At 43.9% G+C, this 17,938-nt stretch overlaps 1 protein-coding gene across 1 annotated transcript in view; it reads left to right on the top strand.

Moving 5' to 3' along the window:
* The window catches only part of LUZP1 (leucine zipper protein 1), a 70,673-nt gene extending 54,909 nt beyond the window's left edge, over positions 1 to 15,764 (top strand). Inside the window, exons 3-4 of the mRNA XM_006777578.2 lie at positions 8,678 to 11,868; positions 14,275 to 15,764. Coding sequence (XP_006777641.1) covers positions 8,797 to 11,868; positions 14,275 to 14,430 — 3,228 coding nt within the window. The 5' untranslated portion in view covers positions 8,678 to 8,796 and the 3' untranslated portion in view covers positions 14,431 to 15,764. The remainder of the gene's footprint in view (positions 1 to 8,677; positions 11,869 to 14,274) is intronic.
* The last annotated feature ends 2,174 nt before the right edge of the window (positions 15,765 to 17,938 follow it).

Here is a 17,938-nt window from a genome sequence, read left to right on the forward strand (position 1 = left end):
TTCCCTTTCGCCTCCCTGCATTGTGCCTACATATGCAAATTAACCGCCATCTTGTTGGCAGTTAACTGCCAATCTTAGTTGGCAGTTAATTTGCATATAGCCCTGATTAGCCAATGAAAAGGGTAGCGTCGTACGCCAATTACCATTTTTCTCTTTTATTAGTGTAGGTAAAAAAACATGTTCCTGACATGATAAGAGTTGAGTAGTTGGGACAGAGACCTTAGGTGTTATAAAGCCTGAAATATTTACTAAAATCAAGTTGTATATTTATATGAATACTGTCAAACTTTAAAGTAAATGTACCAGCCCCCTACTTTAAATACTTTTGGGAACAGGAAGTGAATCATGGCAGCTGTGTAGAGGAAAAGGGTAGGACAAGTTTGGTTATGTTCTATTTTAGACCTTCTTGGCCCACCGACAAGAAGAGCTAGCCTCCAAAATGCTGGATAGGGATACTTGGAACTGGGTTCGAGAACTTTGGCAGAAAGGAGCCCTGAATGAGACATAATTTGGTGTTGTATCTTTCCGGTATGAATTGGAACTGAGCTAGACACTAGTGTGTGTGTGTTGGGAGTGGTAGTGGGCAGAGGAAAGGGAGGAGTTGGCATTAAAATATGGGACTACCCTTCCTTTGCTTCACTTTCCTCTTATTTCTGAGGTTTACCTAAAAATTTCCTTCCCAGAGCCCATCCTCAGACACAATCACTTCTTCTGAGCAGTAAGATGCACTCAGGCAGCGGTTCTCAACTTGTGGGTCGCGACCCCTTTGGCGGTCGAACGACACTTTCACAGGGGTCGCCTAAGACCATCCTGCATATCAGATATTTACATTACGATTCATAACAGTAGCAACATTACAGTTATGAAGTAGCAACAAAAATAATTTTATGGTTGGGTCACAACATGAGGAACTGTATTTAAAGAACCAGAAGGTTGAGAACCACTGCACTAAGGGAAAACAGCACAGGAAGAGAAGAGGGATCCAAGGGGTGGGTGCTGTATTAGGCAAGATGGTCAGGGAGGCTTCTTTATTTTCCTATATGATAAAGAGCTAATATGCTAATTAGACTGAACAGCAGAACAACCATCGGACGACCTTCCGGATGAAGCTGGGGTACGAGGGCTGAGCCCCTTGCACGAATTTCATGCATTGGGCCTCTAGTTGTTTTATAATTGGTTCTACCTTTCTGATTTCTTAAAGGCAGGTTTAGATTTTAAGGATCGCTCTAGCATTTGGATGGGTGCACGAGATGTCTACTGAATGAACGAATTTTACTTGGATAAATATACTTAATGGGGAATGTGGCAGGCACTTTATGGACGGTCCTGGAGGAAACAAAGCATTTTTTCCCTCTGGCTATATTTAGGGCCAAACGGTCAGATATAGTGACACTCCAAACCCCATTTTCGATCCATTTCCTTTTTTCCCTGGGTGGAGGCTTGATCTTAGCCAGTTACTATTTTTAAGAAGATTAGGTATACATCGGACTTTTCAAAGTGCTTTGACTGACTTTATTTTTGCTTTGTGGTAGGTTGGGGTGATAATATTTTTTCAGAGGAATGAGCTAATGATATATAGAGAAGATCAGTGACTTGGTCAAAGAGGGTAACATTCTTAAAAAAAACTAGACTTGGGTTCTCCATCTGATTATCCTTACTAGCTGTGTGACCTTGGGCAAGTTCCAGGGCCCTATCCCATAAGGATGTTGTGAAAGCTAACAGTAATGGCTACTACTGTTTGTTGTGATTTATGTGCAAGGCGTTCTGCTAAGTGCTTTACATGCTTGGGGATTAATATATTTATTACATATCTTCTATCTAGTAAAAGCCTAAGCGACCATTACAGCAGAACAACTAGAATGACCAGTTGCTATGATGCGCACTGACCACCGGGGGCAGACGCTCAACACAGGAGCTGCCCCCTGGTGGTCAGTGCGCATCATAGTGACTGGTCGTTCCTACAGGGAGAGCACCGCCTGGCTCACTAAGGAGCAACAGTAAGGAGCCAGGGGTCCTGGATTGCGAGAGGGCGCAGGCCGGGCTGAGGGATGGCCCTCCCCCCCTCCAGTGCAAGAATTCTAGAGAGAGAGAGGAACATCGACGTGAGAAACATTGATTGCCGCCCCTGCATGAGCCCAGACCAGGACAATGCTCCAAACAACTGAGCCACCCAGCCATGGCATATTGTCCTTGTATGGATGAGAAAACCTCAGGAAAGTAATTTAAGGGAAAGTACACAATAGATCTGGAATCACTAGAGAAAGCATGTATATTAAGTACTTAATATATTGTCTATGCAGCAGTCACCAGCTGGTGGTCCATGAGGTCCGAAAGGTTGGTGACTGCTGGTCTACAATATAGTAGTGCTCAATTTGTGATAGTCCTTTGTTTCCTTTATACCTGATTGTTTTTATTGGTCTGTATAATCAGAACTGCACACCTTATAAAAACACTTAAAAAGTTTATAGGGAGATGATTTTACACAATGGGAAGAACAGGAGACTAAGTTGCTGGAGAAATCACAGTGTTTACTTCTAAGTTTCAGTTCCTTCATTTTTAAAATAAAAAGATTGGGTCAGGTAGGTGGTTTTATTTTAAATAAAAGTGGTGAAACTATTTCTTCAGTCTTGAGGGAGCCAAATATGTTAAGCAGCTAAAATCATTGTTAACCATGCTCGATACCTGGAACTAATACAAGGTAATATTGAATGTAATTGAAAAAAATTTTAAAAAGAGGCTAAAACCAGTTGCTTTGGTTGACTAAGTACAACTTATTTTTATCTTTTTAATATATATTTATTGATTTCAGAGAGGAAGGGAGAGGGAGAGAGAGATAGAAACATCAATGATGAGAATCATTGATCGGCTGCCCCTGGATGGCCCCCTACTGGGGGTCGAGCCGCAACTTGGGCATGTGCCCTTGACCGGAATCAAACCCGGGACCCTTTAGTCCGCAGGCGACACTCTATCCACTGAGCCAGACCAGCTAGGGCGAGTAAGTACAACTTAGAAGCTCAGGCTGAGCAACACCAGCCAGGGCCAAAGTAGTGTTTTTGTATGTGGCACTCACAGTAGGAAACATGGATGGGAATGAGAGAAATGGTTTCTGTCTTATAAAAATATATAAATTTAGGATATTTTCTCTCTGCATTTTTGCAGATGAAGAAACTGGGAAAAGGAGACGGGAGACAGGAAGAAGTGAAGGTGACAGAGAAAGTTGTGCTCGGGGAGGTAGAGTGGTGGAGAGGGAAATAAGCAGAAAGAAGGCCGAATCTGAGAGGCTGAGGTAGGGAGGCTCTAAAATTCCAACCCGTAAGGCTTTGGAGTGTTTTGAATTGGGTATGGGCTCCATCTGGTGGCTCTAGGCTCAAAGTGCAGTCAATGGAAGGGATCTTGGGGTCTGAGATAAGTGGCATTTGGCATCTCCTCAGATTCCACTTAAGGTTGTTTCTCTTTCCCCCTGGCTTTTCCTATGGAATCATTGTTGATGCAGTTTTTCTCTCACCAGGGATTGCTGTGTTCTCCTATGGCTTAAACCATGGTTCCCTCCCTCCTAAATTCCTAGTTTTAGATGTCATCTTTGATTGTAAATCTTCGTTCTTTTCTAAAATATGCATGCAGTGCTATAACTTTGTCTCTAAATATTGCTTTTGCTACACTCTACAAATTTGGAGATTTCTTTGACTAATGTGTTGTTTGATCTTAAAGTATTTGGGGGATATCCCAGCTATTTTTCTGGTTATCGATTTCTAGTTTAAGTCCATTGTGGTCTGAGAGCATACAGTGTATGCTTTCTATTCTTTTCAGCTTGTTAAGGTGTTTTATGGCCCAGAATGTGGTCTGTGTTGGTGAATGTTGCATGTGAAATGTATATTTTGCTGCTGTAGTAATCTGTCCATATCCTTCATATCCAGTTGATTGAGTTTAATTATGTCCCTACTGATTTTCTGTCTGCTAGGTCTGTCTATTTATGATAGAAGGGTATGGAACTTTCCAACTGTAGTATTGGATTCATCCATTTCTCTTTGCAGTTCTGTCAGTTTTTGCCTCATGTATTTGGATGCTCTGTTTTAAGACAAACACATGTGTATTTTAAGGACTATTGTATCTTCTTGGAGAATTGACCCTTTTATCATTATGTAATACTCCTCTTTGCTGGATAACTTTCCTTGCTCTGAAGTGTGCTGTCTGAAATTAATGGAGCTCCTCCAGCTTTCTTCTGATTAGTATTAACATGGGATAGCTTTCTCCATTCCTTTACTTTTAATCTATAGGTCTTCATTAAAATTTAAAAAATGGGTGTTTGGTAAATAACATACAATTTGGGTCTTGATTTTTGATCTGCTCTGACAATCCTTTTTCAGTGATATAGACTATTGATGTTTAAAGTGATTCTGTAGTTGGATTAATATTTACCATATTTGTTACTGTTTTGTTTGTTGCCCTTGTTTTTTGTCTTTTATTTCTGCCTTTGGTGGCTTTGATTGAGCATTTTATCTGGTGCCATTTTCTTTCCTTTCTTAGCATATCAATTAAACTTTTTTTTTAATGGTTGCCCTAGAGTTAGTTCAAGTTCAAGTACCTTATAATAAAAATGTAATCCTAATTTCTGTCTTCTGTCCCTTGTATCATTGCTGGCATTTACTTCATCTATACGTAAATTATGTCCATTGGGTATATTGTTGCTATTATTTTGAACTGTTATCTGTTAGATCACTTACTAATAAGAATACAGAAAATTAGGTCCTGGCCTGGTACTTCAGTTGTTTAGAGCATCGTCCTAATATGCCAAGGTTTTGGGTTTGATCCCCAATCAGGGCACATACAAGAATCAACCAATGAATGCAAATAAGTGGAACAACAAATCTATGTTCTCTCTCTCCCTTCCTCTAAAATCAGTTTTAAAAGTTAAAAATTTCATTTTACTTTTACTCATTCCTAGTCTAATGCTCTTTCTTTATGTGGCCTGAGTTTTTGACCTATATAATTTTCCTTCTCACTAAAGAATTTCTTTTAATATTTCTTTCAAGGCAGGCCTACTGGCAACAAATCCCCCCGATTTTTATTTGTCTGAGAAAGCATTTTTCTTTACTTTTAAAGGATAATTTTGCAGGGTACAGAATTATAGGTTGGTGTGTTTTTTCCCCCCTCAACATTTTAAATATTTCACTCCACTCTCCTCTTGCTTGTGTGATTTCTGAGAAATTGGATGTAATTCTTACTTTTGCTCTATAGGTATTTTTTCTTCTGGCTTCTTTTAAGGTTTTTTCATCTTTGATTTTCTGCAGTGTGAATGTGCTATGCCTAGGTGTTGGTTTTTTTTGACATTTATCCTGCTTGGTGTTCTGAGCTTTGTGGGTTTTTTTTTGTTTTGTCTTATTTTTTAAATGTTTTTATTGATTTTTAGGGGAGTGAAATGAAATGGTTAAAAGGGAGAGCCTAACCTATTGGGGTTTTATCACCTACTAAGAGCTTTTTTAAACTCTGAGTTGTCCACACTGTGCTTCAGCAATTGTCAATTGCAGTTTAGGTTTTCTTACCCTGATACTAGTTCTTATGGAGGTTTCTACTGTGGAAAATGGTGATTTTTCTAAATCCACTTGTCTAATTTTTGGGGGGAAGAGTTTTTCTCTGTGACCTCAGTTCTCAGGTAGACCTAAGAAGAGTTCCTGATTTTCAGTTTGTTCAAAGTGATGACTTCTAGGCTGCTCACATGCTGGACCTGAAACTGGAAGTCTGCCCTACCTTCTCTGTGGCTTTTACTTCTTTACTGCCTTAAATTTTTTTAAAGGTATTTTTTTTTTATTGTGGTAAAAATAGTAGCTGTACCATTTTATTTCCCCACTAACAGTGTACAAAGATTCCAGTTTCTCCACATCCTTACCAACGCTTGGCTACATCCTAGTGGGTATGAAGTGATATCTTACTGTGTTTTTGTTTTTTAAAAAATATTTTTTATTGATTTTAGAGAGAAGCAGGGAGAGGGATAGATAGAAACATTGATCTGCCTCCTGCACGCCTTAGTGGGGATCGAGCTCGCGACCTGGGCTGTGCCCTGAACAGCAGTCCAACTGTGACCTCATGTGTCAAGGCTCAGCCTCTGAGCCACACTAGCTGGGCTAATGGTGGTTTGATCTGCGTTTCCTGAATGATTAGTGATGCTGAGCATGTTTGTTTATGCTTGTTGCCATTTGGATATCATCTTTGGAGAAACTGCCGTTCAAGTCCTTTGCCCATCTGAAAATGAGGTTGCCTGTCCAGACGGTTCAGTGGATTAGCATGGTCCCATGCATCAAGAAGTTACCACCAGTGATTCCTGGTCAGGGTACATGCCCGGGTTTTGGGCTTGATCCCCAGTAGGGAGCATGTAGGAAGCAGCTGATTGATGTCTATCTTTCCCTCTCCTTTCCTATCTAAAAATCAGTAAAAACATGCTAAATTTTTTTAAATGAGTTTTTGTTAAGCAATATATAAAGAACTGCTATAATATTAATTATTAATGCCTTCTCAGTAAGCTTACTATTACCGAATAATAGTGTTTTTCTTGAAATGTGATTTTTCTGACTTATATGTTATTACTGTCCAATGTTTTAGTTCCACTTTGATTTTATCCTGTCCCTCCCACCCAATTAATTTTTGTTATTAACTGATTCAGTGCTTGTTGGGGTTAAATTTATTTACTTACCATTCCTTCTTCCATCTCATGCCTTCCTTAAGTGATCAGTTTCTGAATTCTGAAGTACATTCAGAAATAGTTTTTTCAGTGAGGGTCTGTTAATAAACATTTAGGTTTTTATTTTCCTTCTCATCTAGGCACAGATTTAATTTTGGTTGAGACTTTGCTTCCTGAATATGAGGCTCCATTGCATATCTTTTATTTAATTTAAAAACTATTTTTACTGATTTCAGAGAGGAAGGGAGAGGGAGAGATATAAATATCAATGATGAGAATCATTGATTGGCTGCCTCCTGTACACCCAACACTGGGAATTGAGCCCCCAACCTGGGCATGTGCCCCGAGTAGGAATTAAACTATGACCTCTTGGTTCATAGGTCAATGCTCAACCACTAAGCCATGACGGCCGAGCTCCACTGCCTTTCTTTTATCAGTTCTTGAAATTTCTTAGCTAGTAGCTCTTTATAGATTGCCTCCCCCCATACTTTCTGTCCCTTCCTTTTGTACTACTTATTAAACTTTGTCACTTTTGGACCTCTTTTGTATTTCTCCTTATCTATTAACCTCTCGTTCACTTTTTCTGTCTTTAATTATGTGCTGCCTTTTGTAATTTCCTCATATCTCTTCTTAACCACTATACTCTTCATTAGCATCTATTTGCTATTTTTCTTTACATTTCTAGCAAATTTTATTTGGTTAATTTAAAAATCTGATCTTTATTGATAGCATCTTGTTATTGTGTCCTGTTTTTGATTCCTTCTTTTATGACTTAATTTATGATCTGTAGCCTATCTTACTTTGATTCTTATTGGTGCAGACCTCTTTTGTTCAGTCATAATAAAAGAGTAGTCCTTATGTGTTTTGTAGTTTGGACTTACAAACTCAGGTTCCGCAGGACTTCATCAGAGGGACTCTTGTGTGAACTCGATAGGGAATCTCTTTCCATACTATTTTTGTTTACCTCTGGTAGGTTTCCCAGGGATATTACCAGGCTGAGACCATTTTTGGGTTAGCTTCTCAGTGAGAGCAAGTCATCCTAGACCACTCATTCTCTAGGTATACTATCTTCCCTTTCTGCCTTAAAAGAACCCAGGTCCTGTTATCTTCCTGTGTCAGTAAGGTGATTTTTTTTTTTTTTTCACTAGTCTGCTGCTTTCCCAGAAGCTATAGTTCTTAACATTCTTAGGATTGTTTACTGCTTTCCTACCAAGAGCTTTCCATGCATTATCTCAGAACAGTACTGGGGAGAGAGATGGTAGGCTTCATTATCCCAATTTTACAACTAAGTAAAACCCAGGCTGTTTACTTAATGATTTATAGAAAAACTAATGACTCTCCTGAGATTATGCAGATGGCAAATGGTGAAGATTTTCTCACGGGAAATGAGGCATTCTTTCGTGTATTTTTGCCATGCTGCCTGGAGGTATTGTTTTTATTGTTTTGTGTGTTTTTTTCTTTTTTGGTTGCCTCTTGAAAGTGCCCCAACCAGGGTCTGAACCTGCAACCTTGGTATGTGCGCTGACTGGGAATCGAACCCGCGACCTTTTTGGTGTAGGGGACCACACTCCTACCAACTGAGCCACCCTGGCCAGGGCACTGGTGGAATTCTTCATTAGGCTGAAACTATATATCAGTTCATTATCAGCCATAAAGAACCTTATCTTGTAGGTTTATTCAAATTAGAGTACCTGCTATGTTTTAGGCCAGGGGTGGGCAAACTTTTTGACTCGAGGGCTACAATGGGTTCTTAAACTGGACCGGAGGGCCGGAACAAAAGCGTGGATGGAGTGTTTGTGTGAACTAATATAAATTCAAAGTAAACATCATTATATAAAAGGGTACAGTCTTTTTTTTTTTAGTTTTATTCATTTCAAACGGGCCGGATCTGGCCCGCGGGCCGTAGTTTGCCCATGGCTGTTTTAGGCACAAGAAGCACATTTGAGAGCTGACGTGCAGATTTTATATTTACTGCCTGACATGTTTTATGTTTTCCGTCTGTAGAGTGATAATGGTCTCCAGCTGCCAAAGAAGGTTGTGGATGCCAAAAGAAAGGTAACCATTTTTCATCCCCTCGAGTGGAATTGGATGCCCCTTGGAGTTCACACTGGCTGGCGGTAGACATGGCTGAGTTTACAAACTACAAGGATACTGCCTCCAGCCGCCACCTGCGGTTTAAGTTACAGAGTCTAAGCCGCCGCCTTGATGAGTTGGAAGAAGCCACAAAAAACCTCCAAAAAGCAGAGGATGAGCTCCTGGATCTGCAGGACAAGGTGATTCAGGCAGAAGGCAGCAACTCCAGCATGCTGGCTGAGATTGAAGTGCTGCGGCAACGAGTGCTGAGAATTGAAGGCAAAGATGAGGAAATTAAGAAAGCAGAGGACCTGTGTCAGCTGATGAAGGAGAAACTTGAAGAGGAGGAAAACCTCACCCGGGAGCTGAAATCTGAGATTGAGCGGCTTCAGAAACGAATGGCCGAACTGGAGAAGCTAGAGGAGGCCTTTAGCAGGAGTAAGAATGACTGTACCCAACTCTGTTTGAGTCTGAATGAGGAGAGAAACCTGACGAAGAAAATCTCCTCTGAGCTGGAAATGCTCAGGGTGAAAGTGAAAGAACTGGAATCTTCCGAGGACCGCCTAGATAAAACGGAGCAGAGTTTAGTGTCAGAGTTAGAAAAGCTGAAATCATTAACTCTGAGCTTTGTAAGTGAGAGAAAATACCTGAATGAAAAGGAGAAAGAAAATGAGAAACTTATAAAAGAGCTCACTCAAAAACTGGAGCAGAACAAAAAAATGAACCGAGATTATACAAGGAATGCTTCGAATCTTCTGGAAAGGAATGACCTGCGGATTGAGGACGGTATCTCTTCCACACTGCCATCTAAAGAATCAAGAAGGAAGGGCACTCTGGACTATCTAAAGCAGGTAGAGAATGAAACAAGAAATAAATCTGAAAATGAAAAGAACAGAAATCAGGAAGACAATAAAGTCAAAGATCTTAACCAAGAGATTGAGAAACTTAAGACTCAAATCAAACATTTTGAATCTTTGGAAGAAGAGCTTAAGAAAATGAGGGCCAAAAATAATGACCTTCAGGATAATTACCTAAGTGAACAAAATAAAAACAAACTCCTAGCCAGCCAGTTGGAGGAGATAAAGCTACAAATCAAGAAACAGAAAGAATTAGAGAATGGGGAGGTGGAAGGGGAGGATGCTTTCCTGTCTGGCAAAGGCCGGCACGAGAGGACTAAGTTTAGAGGCCACGGGAGCGAGGTATCTGCGTCCAAGCACACATCTCGGGAACTGTCCCCTCAGCACAAGCGGGAAAGGCACCGAAACAGGGAGTTTGCTCTTAACAATGAGAACTATTCTCTGAGCAACCGGCAGGTTTCTTCTCCCGGTTTCGCGAACAGGAGGGCAGCCAAAGCTTCCAACACAGGGGCAGGTACAGATAGTGGGACTCAGGAGACAAAGAGAACTGAAGATCGATTTGCATCTGGCTCCTCTCAGAGTGAAGGGAAGAAGTCCAGGGAGCAGCCACCAGTGCTTAGCCGCTACCCTCCCGCTGCTCAGGAGCACAATAAGGTTTGGAGAGGTGCTCCCAAGCCAGGCACTGAGAGTGGGTTGAAGGGAAAAGTAGAGAAGACAACACGAACATTTAGTGATACCACCCACGGATCTACTCCCAGTGACATATTGTGTAGAGCTGACAAGGCTTCTGACACCTCCACCGAGGCCCTCTTTGGCAAGAGGGGGCAGGCGCCTAGCAATGGAAGTCAAGTGACTCAGGCTGCAGACTCTGGCAGTTCTAAGGCCATTGGCGCTCTGGCCTCATCTCGAAGATCTTCCTCAGAAGGGCTCTCTAAGGGCAAAAAGGCTGCCAATGGCCCAGAGGCTGATACCAGTTCTTCAAATTCTAAGGCTCCACTTTCATCGAAGTATCCTTATAGCTCCAGAAGCCAAGAGAACATCCTTCAGGGTTTTTCAACCCCAAATAAAGGAGTTGATCAACCTGTAGCAGTTGTAATGGAAGACAGCAGTCAACATGAGGCCCTAAGGTGTCGAGTCATCAAATCTAGTAGCAGAGAGAAGCCAGACTCAGATGACGACATGGACATGTCGTCTCTTGTTACCGCCAAATTGGTCAACACAACCATCACCCCAGAGCCAGAGCACAAGCAACAGCCCAACTCTAGAGAAACAGCCAGATCCCGAGGGGGCCTTAGAACCGCCCTGTCGGGGGATGATAAAGATGTCGGGACAGAAAATGAATCTGTGAAACCTGTCAGAGCCTCCACCAATGCTGTGGAATTCCCAGAGGCCAATGGTGCTGGGGTGAAAAGTCAAAGGCCCTTCAGTCCCAGAGAGGCCTTGCGGTCCAGAGCTGTCATCAAACCTGTCATCATTGATAAAGATGTGAAAAAAATCATGGGAGGGTCTGGAACTGAGGCCACATTGGAGAAACAGACATCCACTTCCAAACCAGGACCAAACAAAGTGACAAGCAGCATTACTATCTATCCCTCTGACAGCAGTAGCAGCAGCAGCCCAAGAGCTGCCCCAGGTGAGGCCCCGCGGGAGAGGCACACATCCACCAGTAATATCCAGGTTGGGCCACCAGACCTCACATCAGTGAGCAACCATGTCAACTCTCCCTTTGAGCTCTCCATTCACAAACATGACATTACCTTGCAGTTCACAGAGGCTGAAAGAATGGGAGATGGGTCCCTGAAGGACAGGCCTGAAACAGTGGTCTCTCGGAGCAGCATTATAATCAAGCCATCGGATCTGGTGGAGAGGAATAACCATGCACCCCCTGCAGAGACAATCAGGTGGAAAGGCCATAGTGCCCCTTCGGAGGTGAGCCCTTCAGAGGCCAGGCATGTTACTGTGCGGAATGCCTGGAAGAGCAGGCGAGATTTGAACTCTTTAGAAGACCCTCCAACTCAGATAGGTAAACATGTGGTATCTACCAATGCCTACACCCAGAGGTCTTCTACAGACTATTCTGACCTTGAACAGCCCAGGTCTTATCTTTTGGAGCAGGGTCCTCGAAGGGTAGGAAACCCAGGGGATGCCCCTGAGCTCTCTTCTAGAAGGACCCAAAGTAGCCTCACTGTGTCAGAGATGCTCACTCGCCGGAATCGGGTAGGCGATGCTGTCACGGCTGTGGCTTGGAACCATGTGGCAGGCATGGTAAGTCCCACTTCTTTCCCCACTTCACTGTCCCTTCCCCTTCCCTTTTTTCCTTTGCCCCCTTTGTCCTGGCTTACATGACTCAGGATTATGGAGACCATGGGGCTGGGAAACAGTGGGTAGCTCAGATAACTGTTGAAAATAAGGCAAGTTTGCCCTTAACCGCTTGGCTGCTGACGTATTTTTTCGGACATATGCCAAAACTGCAGCACTAATTGCGCGTGTATGGGAAAAAATGTAAAACACTTTTTATACAAATTCTAGCGTTTGAGCAGCATTACGCTCTCCGCAGTCTTGGCATAAAAAAAAAACAGGAGTGCTATCATGCTCTTCGCATTTTTGGAGTAACATAAGAAGAGCGTGATAGCGCTCCTTAGCAGTCAAACGGTTAAACAATTAAAGTACCTTCAGAAAGGTATTTGACAGAGGAGCATGAATTTCCAAAAATCCTTTTTCCCATTTGTCTCCTGTATTTGCCTTCATGTATGCAGGCCTCAAAAAAGGAGATAGGGCCTCTGCTTTCTTGGGTTGCCAGAGTAGCCAAAGGAGCTCTCCTTCTGGCTCCACAGAGCAGCACCTAGAAACACAAGAAACAGCTGCAGGGAAACTCTGAGTAAGAGGAAGCCCAGGGCCCTTTCTGTAGAGCAGAGATGGCGCAGGGAAACGAAATCTTGGCTGCCTCAGTTCAAACAGAGGATCTTTGCCAGCTGCTGGCATGTAGGGCAGGGGTGGGGAACCTTTTCTCTGCCAACGGCTATTTGGATATTTATAACATCATTTGAGGGTCATGAAAATTATTAACCTAAAAACTAACCTGTTATATTTGGTCAAACATGTATTAACTCACCAGTAATGTCTTGGCAGGGCCAGACAAAATGATTGGTGGCCATATACAGCCCGTGGGCCAAACGTTCCCCACCCCTGATGTAGGGGGATGAGGAGAGCTAGGGCTTACACTGGGCCTACTTTATAGGCTTTATGCCTGAGCATCTTTTTGCCCCAGATACCTGTCAAGCCCATTACATCATCAGTCTGAGGGCAGGGCTGGTTCCTGTAGCTTATTACAGGATAGATAAATGCAGAAGCTACTCTTTGTTTGAGGGTCAGACTGTCAGAACAGCATTTGAAGGGGAAGCCACTGGGAGTATCTTTTAGATGTGGAGCCTGTGATGACATTTTGGATCTAGACATTATGACTATACTAGAGGCCTGGTGCACAGATTCGTGCACTGGTGGGGTCCCTTGGCCTGGCCTGGCCTGTGCCCTCTTGCTATCTGGGACCCCTCAGGGATGTGGACTGCCAGTTTTGGCCTGATCCCCATAGGCCAGGCTGAGGGACCCCACCGGTGCATGAATCTGTGCACTGGGCCTCTAGTATGCATGTAAAATCTTTGGTTAACCTTTTCCCTCCCTTCCCCTTCCCTCCTTCCCTCTGAGATTCATCTGTCTGTTCCATATTCCATGCCTGTGCATTGAGTGTCTGCCCCTATTGGTCAGTGTGTGTCATAGCTACTGATCGAACAGTTGCTTAGGCTTTTATATATATAGAAGATAGATGTTAACACTTGACAAAGCACTTCTCCACCTACTTACCTCATTCAGTCTCTCCAACAGCTGTGAGCAGGTTTTATCTCCATTTTTTTAGATGTAGAAACTGAAGGTCAGAGACAGAAAGTGCCTTATCCAAGGCCACCCAAGGGAAATACTGGAAGAACTAAGATTTGAATCCAGGATTCCTATCTCTAAGTCTACTCTTCTTTGTAACCTGCCACCCTTTCTCACTCATACTTGTGTCCTTTGATCTTAATTTGCTTTGGAGCACCAAAGCAAAACATTAACAAGGCAGAAGTCTGGTAGGAGAGAGTGAAAGATGGGTGTCTGGCCCTCTGAAACTTGGGCTGAGATAGGATGAAAGGTATGTGATGAGGAGAGATAGGATATGGCATGTAAAAGAGAAGGAATGTGACTTATTGGTGGGAAGTAGGAAAAGAGCTGTCCAGCTTGTTTCAGCATACTTCCTGCCTACCCACCCAGGAAATGGCTCTCACCCTGAGAAGCATGCAGCCTTCATGTGCAGAACTAGAGGACCACTGGCTACTACCTAAGGGTACCACTCCCATGCCCCCATTCCTGGCCCTGTACTCTGTAGAGCTCCTGTTCACTTGTGCGCCCCCCCCCGCCCCCCCAACAGTCTACCCTAGGAGTTCCTAGCAGATTGGAGTTTGCAGTCTACTCTGATTTCCAAGGAATTTTTATATTGGCCTATCTTTGCTGGTCTGTCTGGGCTAGATCTCCCTCTGCTAGGCTGGAGAGGGACCACTGGGATAACAGGAATAGGGAGTGAGGGTATCTTTGTTACTCACTATATTGTCTTCCATATCTCACTTTTGTCATCTATTGGCACAGGAGGAAGGCGATGACTGCACACTCAGTGTCTACAGGCGACCACACAGCTCCATGGAACGGCCTGAACTGCCCGTGAAGCAGGGGCTGTCAGAGTCTGGGCAAGTACAGGCTGAGGAACGGTCACGACCAACCAGGCCCTGTGCTGAGGAAAACTGAGCCAGCCGGGTGAGGTCTGCTGTGTCCTCTGCTCCTGCTCAGCTCCTCCACCTTCTCATCCTATGAAGGATCCCAGGCCAGTTCACTGGGCTAGACACGAGGCCTTGGCTGGGAGATTGTAGCAGAGAGCCAGGCTGTGGCTCAGGTCATTTTTTGCCAGGTAGATCAGAAACTACAAGTTGGACAGTCACCCAGGCCCAGCCTTCCCCGATTGATGCATGAGTCCTCTCTCCTTGTCCCTGCCCTGTTCCCGGTAGAATCGGCCATTCTGGCCCCCAAATAGGGAATGATATAGAAATGTCTTATATACTCACCACACAATAGCCCCTTCCACGCAGTTAATGTTCTGATTTCTTGGTCTCCTCACCACATCCAGTTCACACCCTGTCTGCCCTCGGGACCCAAGTACTGACACTAAGACTTACCAGCCATCAGCTCCATTTAGGGAGCTTCCATTCCTTTCCCTTTGGAATTCCTCAGACTTTTACCGGAGAGGTCTGTGTTGCCTCTAGGGGATTATGGAACTATGACCTGGCCCCCTTGCTGACCACTGTTTTCTGGGGGCAGAGACACAGATACCTGCCCACCTATTGGAATGACATCATCCCTCCCCTGACCCCAGCTCACCTTCCAAAGGCACCTGGAAGTGACAAACCTCATGCATCTCCTTCCCTGGGCACTAATAATGCTACTGGCATTGCCTGCTTCTCTCCTGTGGCTGGAGACTTCACGCTGACTTTGTTTCCACCTTCGGAATATTCCCAGACTAAACTGGGCCTGACCCAGCATACTCTGCCTTCTAGGAAGCGCCCAGCAAAGGGGAAAGTGGACAGGAAGAAGCACTTTTCCTTTAGTCACTCCACAAAGCAATAGCTCCAAGAAAGGCCTGGACTTTGTTCCTCCTCCTCCATCCCCTAGGGAGGAGGTATCGCACTTTACCAAGCTGATGCATTCCTACAGAAGTGGGCCCATGATTCCTGCAAACCAACTATCATGATGACTTCATGGGAGGAAAGGTAACACATGCCCATTAAGGGCCCCAGATTTATACAGTTCAGAATGCAGCAAACTGTTCAGGAAGCCACATAAATAAAAACTGATTAGCTTCCTTATTCACATGGGGAAGTTAAAAAAACCCCATGTAATCTTGACACTATTTCTGTAGCATTCTCAGTTCAAAAAAGGGATCCCCTTCAAAGGCTACCTTTATGAAGCAGAGACTTCCTTCATAGTGAAAGAGCATTAGAGTAGGAGTCAGGGAAGCTAGATTTTCTTAATGGCTTTATACTTTGCCTCAGTTTCTTTATCTATAAAATGAGTTCTTTGAAATGGTTTCTAAGGGTCCTAAATCTGGCATTCTAAGATTCTTCTTTTTCCATCAACCACTGGGTGGTGGTGTGATTCTCGATTTTGTAAGGTGTCAGTCATCAAAATGGGTTTGAGGAATGTGTCCTTTGATGGTTTTCCTGGGCCCTTTTAATTGTGAGGTTGAGCTCAGAGACACTCCGTTGGCTTCATTTTTCCAGTCTGTAACATGGTTAGATTGATGATCTCTGCAGCCCTTTTTGGCACCAATGCCATACAGTATCTCCTGCTTGCACTTTCCATAACACCAGTTGGTGTGTGTCTTGTTTCTATGCTTCTCGAGTCATCTTTTCTGGCTTTACTCAGTGTGGGAATCAATAATCAATGTTCATCCCCCTATGTCTGCATCAGACTTGGCAGTCCTGGAGGCTTGGGGAGCACCTACTGTCCTTTCAGGGACAGGAATGTTTTGCTCCTGTTTCCATTTTCTGGAGTTTTGCCAATCTCAAGGCGTTGTCATGAGGCTTGCCTGTACTTCACATTGCTGCCTCAGATGTTCAACTTCAGATGCAATTTTCAAAACCTCTTCCTACTGACTTCTCCTGGGTCACCAGCCAGAAACTAGCTTTCTCAAGGCTGCAACCTCTCACTTACAGCCTTCCTATCATCTTCACTGGTTGGCAACCCTGACAGTCCAAAGGAAACTGACTTCCATTGGTGGTCAACTAAGAGTATAGGAAGGCCTGGCTCTTCTCTGCTGGTGGAAACACGAGTGCCAAGCCATGCCTTCAAAGTTCTTGCTGATAATTCTCATCTTGGGCACTAGAGCCCTGGATTCTGGTGCTGTAGCTCCTGGTGCCAAAGTCTGGATCTTTTCACATTTCAGCAACATCAACATCTGCCGCTACCCAAAATGCTGTGTGGAAGAGGGACAGCTCTGATCCTCTCTCGGTGGGGCGGCTATCTTAAAATCTGAGTGCAATAAGGTTGGGTTATACCAGTTACTTCAGGATATTTTGTTTCATCTGCACATTTTCTAGAACTGCTGAAAAATAGATTTTAAATGTCCTCAGCATTATAGAAAATACCATTTGTAATAGCCTGTGAAGGCTATAGGCTCAATTATCTTGGGCTTCAAATGGCTGGCAAGGCTGGCTCTCAGATCCCAAAGTTGGAAGACACGTTTTTGAAAAGCAACCTAGGTGAGACCATCTGGACCCAGGCCTCACCATCGGGGGTTCTGGGAGAAACATCCAAATAAAAGGGAGACCTGGTAGTTGAATAGTTCTCTAATCAAGCCAAATATTCCTTGTCCCAGCCAATAAACCCACTTTACGACAGGCCTTTTATGCAGCTTAGCTCGAACTTTCAATTTTCCTGGCAGGTATGTGGTTGTGGGAGGGTCCTAGTGAGGCGGAGAACCTGGCTCTCCAGAGCTGCTTTGCTGGAGGAAGTAGAGCTGGCCAAAAGCCAGGAGCTGGTCTCTGCTACCTGCTCTCACCTGTCTCTTGCCGTTCTGGTATTAAAAACAACTAGAGAAAGCTGCAGGGATATGGGCAAAAAGCAGCAGTGGCTGTTTCTGCTTCTGAGTGGCAATGGAGCCGTTATAATGTGGGTCACAGGGATTTGCAGTGGGGCCAAGGATTCCAACCTTGTCCACAGGCAAGCTTGCACATAAATCATCCCTCTCTCCTGGGGTGTGAAGGGGTCTAGATTGATCTTGGACTTGTCAACCTGGAGCAGTTTTAGTTCATTATATTTAGTGGGTTAGTGCCAAGTGCTACCACTTTCCAATAAGGGAACAGGGACCCAGCCTCTGGTCTGGCCCCCAGCTGCCTTTGTTGGCGTGGTGTTCTGTTGTGTTTTGTTTTTGGTTGTTCAGGACTGCTTTGGAAGAGCTGCTTTTAGGGATTATCTTTTGAATACCCTGCGTGGGGAACAGGGTTCTCAAAGCCTCATAACCAAGATCATAGGAAAGGGGCCCTATTTTCCTGCTGCTTCACAGCTCAGAACAATGTACTGAATGGAATGTATTTTTAAGAGAATAAAGTCTATTTTTTGTATTTTAAAGATTGGGAGGGCTGGGGAAGTAGCCCGCAAAAACTGCTATTACATTATCTGTTGGTCCACACTTACTTGCTCAGGCAGGTGCTCGGCCTCCCCGCCTGGCCCTTGGAGTCTGGGTGCAGCAGCTTCTACATTC

The sequence above is a fragment of the Myotis davidii genome, unplaced genomic scaffold (genome assembly GCF_000327345.1).
Source record: "Myotis davidii unplaced genomic scaffold, ASM32734v1 scaffold149, whole genome shotgun sequence".
Lineage (NCBI taxonomy): Eukaryota > Metazoa > Chordata > Mammalia > Chiroptera > Vespertilionidae > Myotis > Myotis davidii.